Source organism: Gouania willdenowi, chromosome 19, assembly GCF_900634775.1.
Source record: "Gouania willdenowi chromosome 19, fGouWil2.1, whole genome shotgun sequence".
In the NCBI taxonomy this organism is placed as follows: Eukaryota; Metazoa; Chordata; class Actinopteri; order Blenniiformes; family Gobiesocidae; genus Gouania; species Gouania willdenowi.
Window position 1 is genome coordinate 21687959 of NC_041062.1, and position 14530 is coordinate 21702488.

Below are 14530 nucleotides of genomic sequence, written 5' to 3' on the forward strand. Positions count from 1 at the left end.
TCTGTTTTTATTCTGGCTTTGTCAGTCTACAAAAATGACTTAATGGTTATACACATTTGAGACCCTTGGAGAATCTGTTGGTGTCCTGTTTCAAAGTCTACCTATATGTTACCTTTCAGCTTCTACTCCGAACCGTAGTTGGGAGCGAGCTAATACTTCTCTGCTCGTGGCAGGTAACTTATGTCCAGTTGTCCGGGTTTACACGGCGAAGAATCAGACAGTGAAGCAGTGGTTGTTAAGATGAACTCTGGTCTTTTATTTCAGTCTCTGTACTACACTTACAGTATATATAACAGAAAGGCACCTTACAACCCACGCTACTACGCTTTTGTCTACTTCCCAGAATACACCTCTTTCACACGTCACACATTCCCACAATGCACCGCTCTCCTACGTCACATGCATTTTCCCACATTTGCCACCTGGGGGAAGAATTGCAACATATAGCCTTCCTATGGACAATGTGATTGTTCATGTTTTGTGTAAATATTAAAAGTGCAGTTGTTAACTTGGAGGAGAGAGAGGACTTGGCATCAAATTTGTACAACTTTCAGATCCCTCCCCCTCCCTCTCTGCTGTTCTCCTGCCCTGCCTCCAAAGTCCCTCCCCCAGAGGAAGCTGAGTATTACTAAATGGCCAGTAAACCACACAACAAAACCGAAAAAACTTTCAGGTCACTTTATAAAGATATCTTCTGCTACTTTCTAACGTAACGTTAGCATTATTATCGGAAACAAGGTAACGTTAGCGCGACTGCAACATGCACTACGGAGTACTAGTGTAACAATTACAAATCAAACATAATGTAATCACGGAGTTCCCTCCACCTCAGAAAAGCCACTCCGGTGTTGATTAAATTCTTTAGTTTTAGCTTTTCTTTTTTCTTACTTCCGCTTTTTACTTGTTGTCTTTGCCGTGTAAACTGTTGATGCTAACTAGCGTGAGCATGAGCTAGCTGAGGAGGAAGGGGGCGGGAGCTGTGATCGACAGCTGTCAGACAGTCCATCAAACACAATCCTGGATTCTGGCAGAGCCGTCACGTGATTCATGTAGACACTGATAATAATAGTAATATAATCCATTATGATTATTTAAATGTCTTACCATTCAAAAGTGCATCACAAACTGTCTAATCAGCACTATCTTTATTGCGCTGCAACAGTCAACTGTTCACTTCCGGGAACGATTGTTAGGCTCCATGAACCACCATTGCTGTAAAAAAAAACTAACCATTGGAGTTTTTTTATGTTTTTTTTTTTACAGATTACTACAGATTTTTACAGATTTTTACAGATTACAGGGGCGACTTACCGTGGATCAGGTGGTAGTGGGTCGTCTTCTGATCGAGAGGTTGGGGGTTCGATCCCAGTACCTGACTATGTGTCGAAGTGTCCTTGGGCAAGACACTGAACCTTAAGTTGCTCCCAGTGGTCGACTAGCGCCTTGCATGGCAGTCCTGTCCCACTGGTGTGTGAATGTGAGAGTGATTGGGTGAATGAGCTGATATGTAAAGCACTTTGAGACTGCTTCAGTGTGGTGATAAAGTGCTATATAAAATCAAGTCCATTTACCATTTACTAGTTTCATGTAATGCTGTCTTTACATAGTGACAGTTTTACAAATATGACAAAAAGTCACTTTTATAACAGTTACATATTGCACCTGTAATGCATTGTCAATGTGCACATTACATTAGAGGGCAAATTGCATTTCAACGTAATGTGTATTTTATTTCACTATATACAGTAAATAAATAGTTCCCTCTAGTGGCCATCGATACACTTCAGACTACATCCTCAATGAGCCCTGAGAGAAGCTCATGCAATCACATTTTTTGATTTATAATATTTTTTCCAAAACAGTGTATTTAGTGTGAGCAAATACAATCTAACAAAATGTTTACACTTTACAGAGACAAAACTAAGGACTTATATAAATATGTGCAAATATGATTTGTTGTCAGTTTGTTTTCGTTTACAACAGTAACAGCCTGGACCTCATCTATGTCCTAAAGCACTTCTGTTCTCCTTTTCCACAGATGTCCATTACTAATATGAATCTGTCCTACAGTTTTCATCCCGTCCGGTATCAGACCAGCAGCTCCTCAGGTAGGATATCATAGCCACATGTCACCACCCTGCACGAGTTTTATGGAGGTAGATTTGTGTCTTTATTCTGCAATGAAAAATAAATAATACACTTCAATAAATTACTTAATCAGTAAACTTTACTTCAACCCAAAAAGAGACCAAAATATTGCATTTGAACACTTTTCTTTTTTGATACAAAAGTTTTTTTTTTTTTTTTTTTTTTAATTGAAGAAAACTGTTTTTTTTTAATTTAGGCCATATTATGGGTAGTACATATTTGTCTTTAATAGCTGATCTCCTCCTCCTGGAGGTACTGAGGTCCAAACAGAAGGTCAGAGGGAACAGAACTTTCTCTGGTGCAGCTCCTAAGCTGTGGAATGAGCCACTATTACATATTATAGGTAGTATATTTGTCTTTATTATTCAATCAAAACAAAACCATTTTCAACAAATGAAAAAAAAACAAAAAACACTTTAATCAAAAATAAGTTTTTTTCAAATAAAAAAAGTGTTCAAATGCAATATTTTGGAGACAATATTGTGCCTCCAGACAAATTAAGTAATGATGTAAGAGCAAACAGAAGTTGATCAAAAGGTACTACCTTTTCTGATTTTATTTAACATATTATCTGATAAGTAGTTACACCCACTATATCTAAATATAGCAGCCACAGGATAAGGTAAATTAGGTAAATATTTTATTTCATTTGACTTCATTCACAGGGACATTCGAACCCTGTGGGAATGATCTTAGTGCTAAAATAGGCTGTGCTTGACAATCCACATAGGTAGAATAAAAACAACAAAACGTTGTTTCCATAACAAAGATAAAACTTCCTTCACATACATCAGTGTTGTTTGACGGTAAGGTTTTGGTTGATCAGTTTATCTCCACTGCATGAATGCCTTTGCCTTAGAGTTCTTAATAATAATAATTGTATATGGTACAAAGAAAAGTAATATGTTGATCCCAATTGAAACATTTCCAGATTCCTCTTTCCAGAAGGTGACACTATCCTCCAACAGAGAGTGGTACCAGCATAATGTTAGTCATCCTCCATGGCCAGAGGAAAACTTCACTGGTCCTCCTGTGCTTTCATCTAAGGACTTTGATCCTTTAGGAGGACATACAATCTGGCAGGTGATTATTTTGACGACAAACCTTTTTGATTGTAGCGTGTTCATATAAAAATAGATTAAACAGAATGTGCTTTGGTCTGAAAATTTCATGACAGGCAAAAAAGCCAAAATGCAACTTAATATGAATCAGACAGCACTGTAATATATATACAATAAAAGTTGAACTTTCTCATTTGAGCTCATTTTGAATGGAGTTTATTTGTTTAGTAATATTTTTTACCGTCTCAGCAGTATAAGAAGCTCTGTAAACGCTCCAATTCAGACACCAACCTTGCGCTTTATCATCTTGGGTCTTAGCCATGGACACTTCAACACATGCACTGGTGGAGCCTAGGAGTTAAACCCACAACCTCTGAATCAGGAGAAGACTCCTGTACCACCTGAGCTATGGCTGTGCTTAATATTATTACCGTATATTGTGACATAACATTTTTCAGCATGCACTGAATGTGAAATTGGATCTTTTTGATAAATGAACACCATCCTAAGATGAGTTTTACTTACATTTCTGCACCACTTTCCATGTTCATTTATTCCTTTGTTGTCCACGTTACACTAAATAGAAATGCAGTAAGCACAAGGTTCAACCCAGAGTTCATTTTCACAGCAAATATTGATTAAGTTTTGGTCAAAGTCTTTTGACTAAAAATGCAGTCAAAAATCATTCATCAGGACAATTCTAGTTAAATATTCTAGTTTTAGTCAACTAAAAAAAAAAGAGATTTCTGTATTTATTTTTTTTAAAGCTTCAATTACCATTTATAAACCTGTTATGGAATGGTATTAATGTTTCTACATGACAAAAGTTTTGTGGAAGTTTCATGAGTCCATGATTAACAAAAATGTGATATATCAAGCTGCTGTGATTAGTGATCATTGAAAGATGTACGTACAGTATGAAGACAGTGAGACAGAGACGTGTGTGCTTTGAGTAACAGATGATTCAGAGTAGAGGTGAGACAGAGGTCGTCATGCAGGAATCCGTGCAGATGATGATATTAAAGAAAGTAGGTGGAGTTGATCATGTATCTTAAGGTTGAAGCCCTTGTTTTGGAAATTTTCAGAGCATACACAAGGTCTGATAAAAATAAAGTACAAAATGGACCAAAAGCTCTTTTGCACAGTTTTTCCAGAGCTCTGGCATGAAGATGGTACAGACACAGTGGTCCCTCAGGAAACAAAAAGATAGAGTTTCACAGTAACCGCACACATCTCTTATATTAAAAACCAAGGAACGCTGATCAGGAAGAGAGAACCAAAAATGTTTGTGAACTTGTCTGTGGGAAATACAACAAGGTGAAACACAACAAGGTACTGTGTCTGGAAGGAAACACAGTTGAAACAGCTCTGAGAAGCAGGGAAGGGGAAACATATATATATATATATATATATATACATACATTCCCAATGTAAGCTTCATATAGTGTGTTTTTGCATGTTTGTCCTCAACCTCTTCTTTTGCCTATCTGTTATTTGTCAGGATTCATTCTGCCTTTAAAGTGGGATTTTACTCCCTGTTCCTTGACTTGGAAGCTTATAGATATAATTTTGGATTAATCTAAAACCTTGTTGCAGGTCTCTGTCTTTGGGAACATTACCATTTATTACCAATTACAATTTACATTAGCATTCAACATTTCAATGCTGGACATAGAGATATGCATGGCAGAGTAGAGGAATTAACATCAGCTGGAACAAAATAGAACCCATGTCAAATGATGATGATCTGAAGGATTCCCATACTTCTGAGAAGAATTGATTTTGCCACTTAGAAAAACCTGTAAAAAGCCTTAATAATATATTTTTTTTTTTTTTTTTGTCTTTAGGTCGTCATAATTGTATTCCTTACAGGATCCCTTTCTCTTGTCACAGTTATTGGAAACATTCTAGTCTTGGTCTCCTTCAAGATAAATAAGGCCTTAAAGACAGTAAACAACTACTACCTACTTAGTCTGGCATTTGCTGACCTGACAATCGGCACGCTGTCAATGAACCTCTACACCACCTATATTATCATGAACCAGTGGGCACTGGGACCTTTGGTGTGTGACCTGTGGCTTGCAATTGACTATGTGGCCAGTAATGCCTCAGTCATGAATCTTCTTGTCATCAGCTTTGACAGGTAAGAAAAATATTCTCATTATTTTTCTTCATATGACCTTAAACAGAGGTAGGGCATGTGTGCAGAGAATACAATCACTGGTCAGTTACTTTGTACAAAGAAGAATAAGCTGCAGGGTCACACAGACTTGTCCACCAATAGGGCTTGTGCTAACACATTGCACGGTGCAGTCTGGTTAGCTCTAAATGTGTTATTTTAATGAAAAGATTCAACTTAAGTTGAATCTTGATTAATTTGATATATTGATTAATATATAAAATAAAATTATCCTAATTATCCTTTGCAAAACTAGATTGACCTCTGAAATTATATATTTAGCAAAGTGAAAAGTTCCTGTTTTAAACGTTTGCTTATTCTACTTGAAAACAAAGACTCAGTCAGTTGTTTTTTTTTAAAAAAACATTTTTGCATCGAATATGAAATGTGATTAGTGCGCATCTGTTTCTGTTACTGTGAAATAACCTGGAACTAAACATATCAACCCTGGAACAATCCTGTCACTGTGAAATGTTCATGGACATAATTTTTTCATTTAAATGTTCACCTGCACTACTCATCAATGCACTACTGCACTATTATCTTATTATTATTATTATTGTATTTTTATTTTATTTTATTATTATTATTATTATTATTATTATTATTATTATTATTATTATTATTATTATTATCTGTTATTTTTATTTAGTTTGCACATATTAGTCTAACTACTCTTATATTTATGTTTATACTTCTTTTTTTTATTTATTTATTTTTCTTTACTTTCTTTACTTTCTTTATTTTTCTTTATTCTAGTTGATTGTTATTATTTAACGTTACACTACCTGAGAGAGCACAGGTCACCATAAGAAATTCCTCGTGTGTATTCATACACCCCTGGCCAATAAAGTTGATTCTGATTCTGATTCTGATTCTGATTCTGATTCTGATTCTGATCTGGAGGCTGAACATTGACACATTTTAGGGTCAGAATTTGTGCTAAAAGGTCAGAGTCAGGACTTACTAAGGTGCTTGAAGAACATCTAAACAATGCAATACTATGGGACACTAAAATTCTCTGAGTTTATTAAGAGGTAAAGTTCTTTGCCCCAACCCAATGGGACCCAGTGGGTCATGTAACTTTTGAGGCCCAATCCAGTTCTACCGGACTTGTCTTCTTTGGAAACATGGGTTTCTACTGTTTCACAAATTGGCAGAAAATCTGCAACAAACACTTTATTTCAGGTAGGAAGTAATAATTACTTGCAAAAATCATTAAACACACACATGAGCAATTTTAATGTATTTGGCTTCTGATAAAAGAATATAAGAAATGTGACATTTTCTCTCTTATTTGTGTCAGGGTTTACTCTATTTTTGTTATTTTGTTAATCTGCTGGTTCTTGTGGTTTCATCAAGGTTTTCTTTGTAGTTTCTGACAGAATCATGTCAGTAGTAGGCTGTGTTTCCCTATCACTTGCTATGTCTTCAGAAAGGTGTAAGAAGACATGGCAACTTTCCCACACCATTGGCATAAATGTGTGTGCGTATGTGTGACCTTCTACTTACATCTGCTAAAGTAGAACTGATATTTCCTGCATTGTAAAGGGCGGGGTATCACCGCAAGGACATTCGTAGTTCATGCAAACTAAGGGAGGAGCAAACATATTGTTAAACCTTTCCTGTAGGCACAGGGGAGATCCGCGTTCTCCAGGGCCGGAGGCTGCTACTCCTCCGGGGCTAACACCCGCTCGTCACGCTCGGCAGAGTTGATACCGCCCGCGTATAAGAACCAGGCCGTGTCGTTGTTTCAAGGCTGCACTTTATTCCTCTCTTAAACACTTTAACTCCCCTAGCTATCTCCCAGTCGCCGTGTAGGACTCTCCCTCGTCTCCGCGGCTCTCTCTCCTCCACACACCTGCGCGCGCACACCTACGTCACTCACCCGCGCCACTCACATTCACGCACTGAGCTGCCCTACCTTAGACACATCTCACAACAATATAAAAGCTTGTATGCCAGCCCTTCAAATGCCACCTAGGAAAAGGTTTACTGTCAATGAGGTTTTGGAACAGCTCTTTCACAGTGAAAGTGACATAAAGGAGAATGTGTCTGCAGGGCTGCCAAATTTAAGAAAATGACAAGAGTGAGACTTTAATGACATGATGCGTTCTGGCGAAAAAATGTGTCCTTTTTCAACATGGCTTTGGCCTGTTTTAACGTTGATTTATACCTTAAGACTGATGTCCTCACCTCCATGCTAGCGGCTCTCCCTGCACTGTGGCCTCCTAATGTTAGTTTTAATCAACCAGAAGTTAGAAATGAAAACTAACAAGAATTTTGACAAAATACATTTATTTGTCAATATTTAATTTCAACCAACTCGTCATCATTTAGCTGGGGACATGTCTCATGTTGTAGGTGTTTGTCTCAGATTTTAATGCCTTGAAGACAGAGGTAGGGGGCTCCCACTTAAAACACTGTGACCTCAGCTCTCCTTGTCTGCAACAGAAAGGAGGTCATTAAAAAGATAATCATGTAAAAAACATGAAAACATCAAGTGATTTTTGAATGAATGAATGTCTTAGCAGCAGACTCAATGTTCATAGAAATACACTATTACATACAAATATAATCAAATAAGAACAGTTCAAATGAACATTAGATTAGACAAGGCATTTGTTTAATGTATTTATGCTGATATAACCTACAAGTGCAATTCAGCTATGAGCAGTGTTCATTACACTGGTAGTAGCTGAATAAGAGTTTTAATTAATTTAAGTTAATGTCTAGCACAGACACACACACGTAGGAGTGGGCGATATAAAAAAAAAAATCATATCACGATTTTTTCTTTGTAAAATCACGATCACGTCACAATTTTTTTCATTCAAATCATTTAGACTATTTTAAAGTTATTTACCAATAAAACAAACCAATTCACCTACTTAAAATCATCATCCTAAATGGAAAAAAGGAATAAAAGATCATTTAAGACAAGGTAATTTTCTAATTTTTTTCAAATTGTATGTAAGCAATTTATCAAAGTGGTTCCAAATACAATTAACATCAAACAAAAGGGCTGACATTTTCTTTTAGTCACACACAGTCTTTTAACTTTCTTTAACTAAATCCTTCTGATTGCTTTATTATTGTGTGATGCCTGCCATGGTTGGTTAGATTTAGGCATAAGGAGACATGGATTGGTCTGGGATTGGTTATCTCCTTCAGTCAATCAGAGTTACTCGAGCTACGGCAACTCACGAGGACCGAAGATCATTATCATGAAAAAAATAAAAAGAGTACTGAATGGGGAAATATAAGCGTGAGAAATGTTAAGTGTGGCGTGTGGTGTGAGAATGCATCAAATTGCGTGACTGTCACACTCAGAGAGTGAGGCTTGGCAGCTCTGTGTCTGAGACAGAGGATTGTATTGAGGAGGAGCATTTTAATCTGAAGTAGTAAATAAATATGTTTTTAAGATGAAAGGTTAGTGACCAACATTAATCAATATCGTTCATTCCGTTAGAGTCATGCACCCAAAATTAGATTTAGATCAGGGGTGTCCAATTCCGGTCCTCGAGGGCCACTATCCAGCATGTTTTAGATGTTTCCCTCTTCCAACACACCTGATTCAAATGATTAGGATCGTTATCAGGCTTCTGCAGAGCTGGATGAGGAGTTGATCATTTGAATCAGGTGTGTTGGAAGAGGGAAACATCTAAAACATGCTGGATAGTGGCCCTCGAGGACCGGAATTGGACACCCCTGATTTAGATGATGGATTTCCAAGATGCACTTATTCTAAAACTAAAAGTTTGATCTAATGGTGGCGCTGCAGGAAAGGTCATATCATCACCACAATCAATAGGGTTCAAACTCTCGTGGTCTATAATGTTATCAGTGAATTTGAGAAGATTTGGATGAAAATTATTTGAGAGAAATTAATTTTAATTTGAAGTTTTGGCCTGATGGTGGCGCTAGAAAACAGGTCAAGGTTTCTTTATCGAGGGGTTATTCATGTATTCAACAAATAAACAAAGTGCCTGACACAAAAACTTGGTCAATAATTTTCTGAAAATCAGTTTCAGGAGGCAAATATCCCTGGAGTTAGAATAACCCCAAGGGTAAAAGGTGTCAAGTCTTGTTGCAGATCTCTTTTTTGGGAACATCATCATTCATTACCAATTACAATTTACATTAGCGTTCAACATTTCAATTATTAACATCAGCTGAAACAAAAAAGAAATGCAAGTTAATTAACTGCTGTTGTGTTCTGTAAAGCATGGCAATGTTGTAATATATACAATATAAGGGTGTTAGTAATAATTGAGGATAATAAGAGGGTTAATGCAAAGAAAATAATTAATTTAAAAAAAAGAAAGAAATGTTGCTCTAGAAAAGGCAGAATTCCTCTTTTGGAGCTTAATTATATTTAATCTTTTCTCTTTTAAAGTTTTTTTCTTTACTATATGAGCCAAAGTACAATTTTTAAGAACCTGAAAATATTATTTCTTTGTCTTTGTAGGTATTTTTCTGTGACCAGACCTTTGACCTATCGTGCCAAACGCACAACAAAACGTGCCATGACAATGATTGGATTAGCTTGGTCTATCTCGTTCATTCTGTGGGCCCCAGCCATTCTGTTCTGGCAGTACATTGTGGGTGAGCGGACAGTCCAGCCTACTGAATGTTACATCCAGTTTCTATCCGAGCCCATAATTACATTCTGTACTGCTATAGCCGCATTCTACCTGCCAGTGACAATTATGGCAATCCTGTTTTGGAAAATGTACCAGGAAACAGAAAAGCGAGCTAAAGATGTTCAAGGTCTCAAAGGATCTGGGGTAGGACAAAGTCCAAGCAAAGCTCAGAGTACAGGAAACGACAATGGAGAATCTGCAGGAGAAAGTGCTGCCAAAAGCAAGAGGAGTTTTTCAGCATTGCTCCGTCAAAAAAGCTCCCAGAGCTGCAGCAGCAACGATTTAAATCAACACTCATCAGAAAACCACAACAAAGACAGCATCAGCATGGAAAGAGTAGCAACACACACTTCAATGATGCTCTGCTTTCAGTTTACATCAGGACGCCATCTATTCAAGAGATGTTTCAACACTACCACAACTTTGGTGGGAGAAGTGAGAAATGATGGCCATAACAATAATGACATTGGAGCAACGGCAGAACAATCCTGTTCAGAGGTTGAGCCGGATCACCTAGACTCATCGAGGTCCCCCACAGGTTGTACAAGACTGTAATATAAAGTCTTTGTTTGCATAGTTTGTAAATATTTAGATGAAATTGTTATAAAATGTGTCAAATAGGTGATTTGGATGGGTGATGAATAGTGAATGCTTGCTGGATCCTACTTCTGCAGATATCCAACACAGGGTCACACTTCTGGTCTAGTAGTCATTATAGGGAAGATATTAATGAGAATTTATGAAAGGATTAATTTATTTCTGACTAATAATGTACACTGCACCCCATACTGTCGTAAATAGTGACCTATCAACATTATTGTTTGTGTTTGACAACCTAGCAAACCACGCATTTAGGGCTCTATTCTCCCATCTGGACTTACGTGCTTTTTTGCGCGCCTGCAGTTACGCACTTCTCCAATGTGTATTCTCCGGTCCAGGCTGCTGACACGCCCACCGCGCGTAAGGAGCCAAAAAGCACGTTTGTGTGAATGACGGCGGGCTGAAGGAAAGGAGGTGGTGAAAATCACGGAACATGGAGTTTTCCCAAAGCTTGTAAATGTCATTGAAATCCGTGAAAATGATAAAGTTCTCTTTTAATTTGAAACGCCTTCATTGAGAAACAATATAATAGGTTAATTTGATCAGATTATTGCAGTGTGATTGAGGATCGGCCACATTCTGTTCAAGTCACAGTTAAAATCTCTCTCCTTCATCATCATCATCATCATCATCATCATCATCATCATCATCATCATCTTTGCTGTAAAGTGTGACAGAGTTAGATGCTGGAGATATGAGGAAATAATTCGGCCGCAGAGCATCCTGTTTTAATACACAGGGGTGTTTGCAGTGAAACAGAACTATTAGCTTCCATAATATGCAGTTTTAAATATAAATTGTTTAAAGCGACCTGAGCTGAGCCTCATTAATATATGTGTGGGAACAGTTTGTGTTCCATCCTCATCTGTATATGACAGCTTGTTTCACTCTGTAGTGGATCAACTGTGACTTTACATTAGACATAGTATGAAAATAGTTGAATCACTGTGACTAATGTGGACAGAAGTCTGCGTCTGTCAGAGCTTTAATTAATTGCACAGCAGCAGCTGAGTGATCACAGTTGCTGCTGCATGACGCACGAGTCCGTGTGGCTTCAAATGTAACAAAGTCTATATTTCTAGTGCAATAAAATGTTTCACCTTATCGGGGCGCTTCACTTATTCCAGGGTAAGAGGCGCGTAAGAGGAAAAGGACTTACGCGCACCGGGAAATGCGCGTAAAGCCAGATTTGAATGGGAACGCCCACATTTCAGGGACGCTCAGCCCACAGTGCGTAACTGGGATGAAGGCGTGCAGCCAAAAACAGCGCCGCTGCGTGGCTTTTTGGACTTACGCACATGGGGGATGCGATACAGTAGCCGATAATAGGCTCTCGATAAAGATAAGATAAGATAAAGATTAAAAAAAACACAAAGAAATTTGGTACCACTCGTACCCTTAAAGATGATTCCTGCAATGATAATATCTTGTCGCGCAATACATCGCCCCACCTTTACTGCTGGTTCCTTGGATTTAAAGCTGCAGTCTGTAGAATCGTAAGACTTGTATGAAATCAACAATGCTCCCCTCCCCTTCCTGTTTCAAATTCACCGGCATCCTCGTTAACGCGCACTGCGTTAACGAGCGATTCAGCTGCAGGTCAGAGCAGACCCACACCACTTCGCATTCAGACTGAACATCTTGGATTTCTAAAGCTTAATTACAGAGCCCAGTGAAGGTGCAGAGGCCCAGTGTCCTAAATGCCGCCAAATAAAACATACATACTGCAGCTTTAAGAAAATGCAATTTTCCCAATTAATTTTAGTTTTTCTTTCTTTTCTTTCCAGAATATGTTAGAGAGTTTCATGGGTATTTCTTGATTGACTATACAATCTGTGTGTGTGTCTCTCTATAGGTTGTGATATGTTTTTCATGGTAGTTCTGATGTTTAATCTCTGTCTGTGTTTTAGATTGCAAAAAACCTGGAAAGCTGGGGAAGAAGAGCAAACTGCCATCTTTATCTATCAAAAGTCAAAAACTGTTACAACAGAACACAGTTGTTGACTCTACAGATCAATCAACATCAGGGATCACCATGAAAGATGCAGCAATGGCCAAGCGCTTTGCTTCAAAGGCCAAAACAGAGATCAACAAACGCAAGAATGAAAAAAAAGCCAATGATAAGAAAGCTGCTCGCACGCTGAGCGCCATCCTGTTTGCATTCATTACAACATGGCTGCCATATAATATTATGGTTTTGGTTAATACGTTCTGCCAGGACTGTATCCCTGAAACTCTGTGGGCTCTGGGTTACTGGCTCTGTTATGTTAACAGCACAGTCAATCCGATGTGCTACGCACTATGCAATAAAACCTTCCGGACAACTTTCAGGGATATTTTGATGTGTCAATGGAATAAAACTAAAAACAAGCCTCAGTTTCAGCAGAGGCAGGCAGTGGCATTCAGGAAGAAAGAACCAGTGTAATGCAATGTGATGAACAATTAGCGACATTCTGCTCCCTAAAACTCTTACAAACCTTGTGGGTTTTACCAAAGGAAGGTCTCTGCTCTGTTCAAGACGCTCAGTGTGTTTACATGCTGCTCGGAAAACCGTATAAATGTCTTAGTCTGATAGTAAGTGGGTTTTAGATGCATGTTAACAGGTTAGCTCAGCTGGAATTAAACAGTTCGTTGATTATTGAGCGAATAGTGAAAGTAGAAATGTTCGCTCCAATGGGATGAGCCAAGGCGCTCTGCACATGCACCAATGACCGTCCACGGAAGAAGAAGTTGATTGATGGTGGGCAAGAAGCAGAAGACACACTTCTTAAAAAACATGTATGGGAGAAAAACAAGGAAAAGAGATATGTATCCTTTCTTATCTCCCTCTTCGGGTCACCAATAACTACAATTTGTAAAGGTTACAGCGCCACCTATTGAGGCGGTTGGAGACGAGAGGTTCTTAATCAACTTGTGAGCGTAGCTGTGTGCATGTAAACACACTGACCCTTGAACATGGTACACCAAGATTGGATTAAATATTCACTTGGCCAAACTTTATTAAAAAAGGTACATTCTATATTTTTATTTCTGATAAGAATTGATGGCCATCACAAAAGGCTGTAAAAACAATTGTACTATTTACTTTAATATCTCAGATATGTTGTACACTGCGCCACAGTCTCAATACCATACATTTTGCACTTGTGTGTTGTTTGTGTGGGTTGTGCACCTCATGTAGTTCTAACCAGTATCATCTAATGCCAGTATTACATAGAAAGTTCTCATCATCCACAGCAGGATCATATTTCTCATGCAATTTCAGTTATATGTTAACATTTGGGATAATTAAAATTCATGTAGCTGTTTTCTATTGCTACAGAAAAAATGTGATGGAAGATTATTAATGTATAAAGATCTGTTAGCAATAAATGAATAATAATAAAGTATAATCAAAGGCAGGTTAATCCTTTCAAAAGCCAAGACATGGGTGCTGATGGAAGTCTACCATCCATCCATCCATCCATTCATCCATCCATCCATCCATCCGTTTATCCATCCATCCAGCACAAATATACAACTATTAAAAAACATAAATGTTGGATTACAGATTGTATGATTTTGCAGGGATCACTGACTGTCACTATGTCTTAATGTTTTGTAGTCTGCCTGTACAGAACTGAGTTGTACACAAATTTAACATTTTTGTGTGTTGATTCCAATAAATTGCACTCGTGATTTTACCTTTTCTAAAACAGTATGTTTTTTAAATTTCTTAGATTTTAGCTATATTTTCTTCTACAAAACTGTCTATTACAAACAACCCTGAGAAAACGAAGGGCAAAGGCAGATATGCCCTGGAAATGTCAGGACTCTTCTCATTATCAAAAGATTATTTACTGGTGTTGTCATTTTGTATACAATGCAATTTTTTTACAGTAATGTTGGATGTGTTC

General features: G+C 37.8%; 1 protein-coding gene across 1 annotated transcript; it reads left to right on the forward strand.

Moving 5' to 3' along the window:
* The first annotated feature begins 2053 nt into the window (after nucleotides 1-2053).
* On the forward strand, nucleotides 2054-13059 carry chrm3b (cholinergic receptor, muscarinic 3b). Its single transcript, XM_028476935.1, has 5 exons — nucleotides 2054-2108; nucleotides 3080-3231; nucleotides 5057-5352; nucleotides 9860-10572; nucleotides 12545-13059. Exons 1-5 carry the CDS (start codon nucleotides 2054-2056, stop codon nucleotides 13057-13059), a joined length of 1731 nt encoding a protein of 576 aa, XP_028332736.1.
* Nucleotides 13060-14530: the final 1471 nt, after the last annotated feature.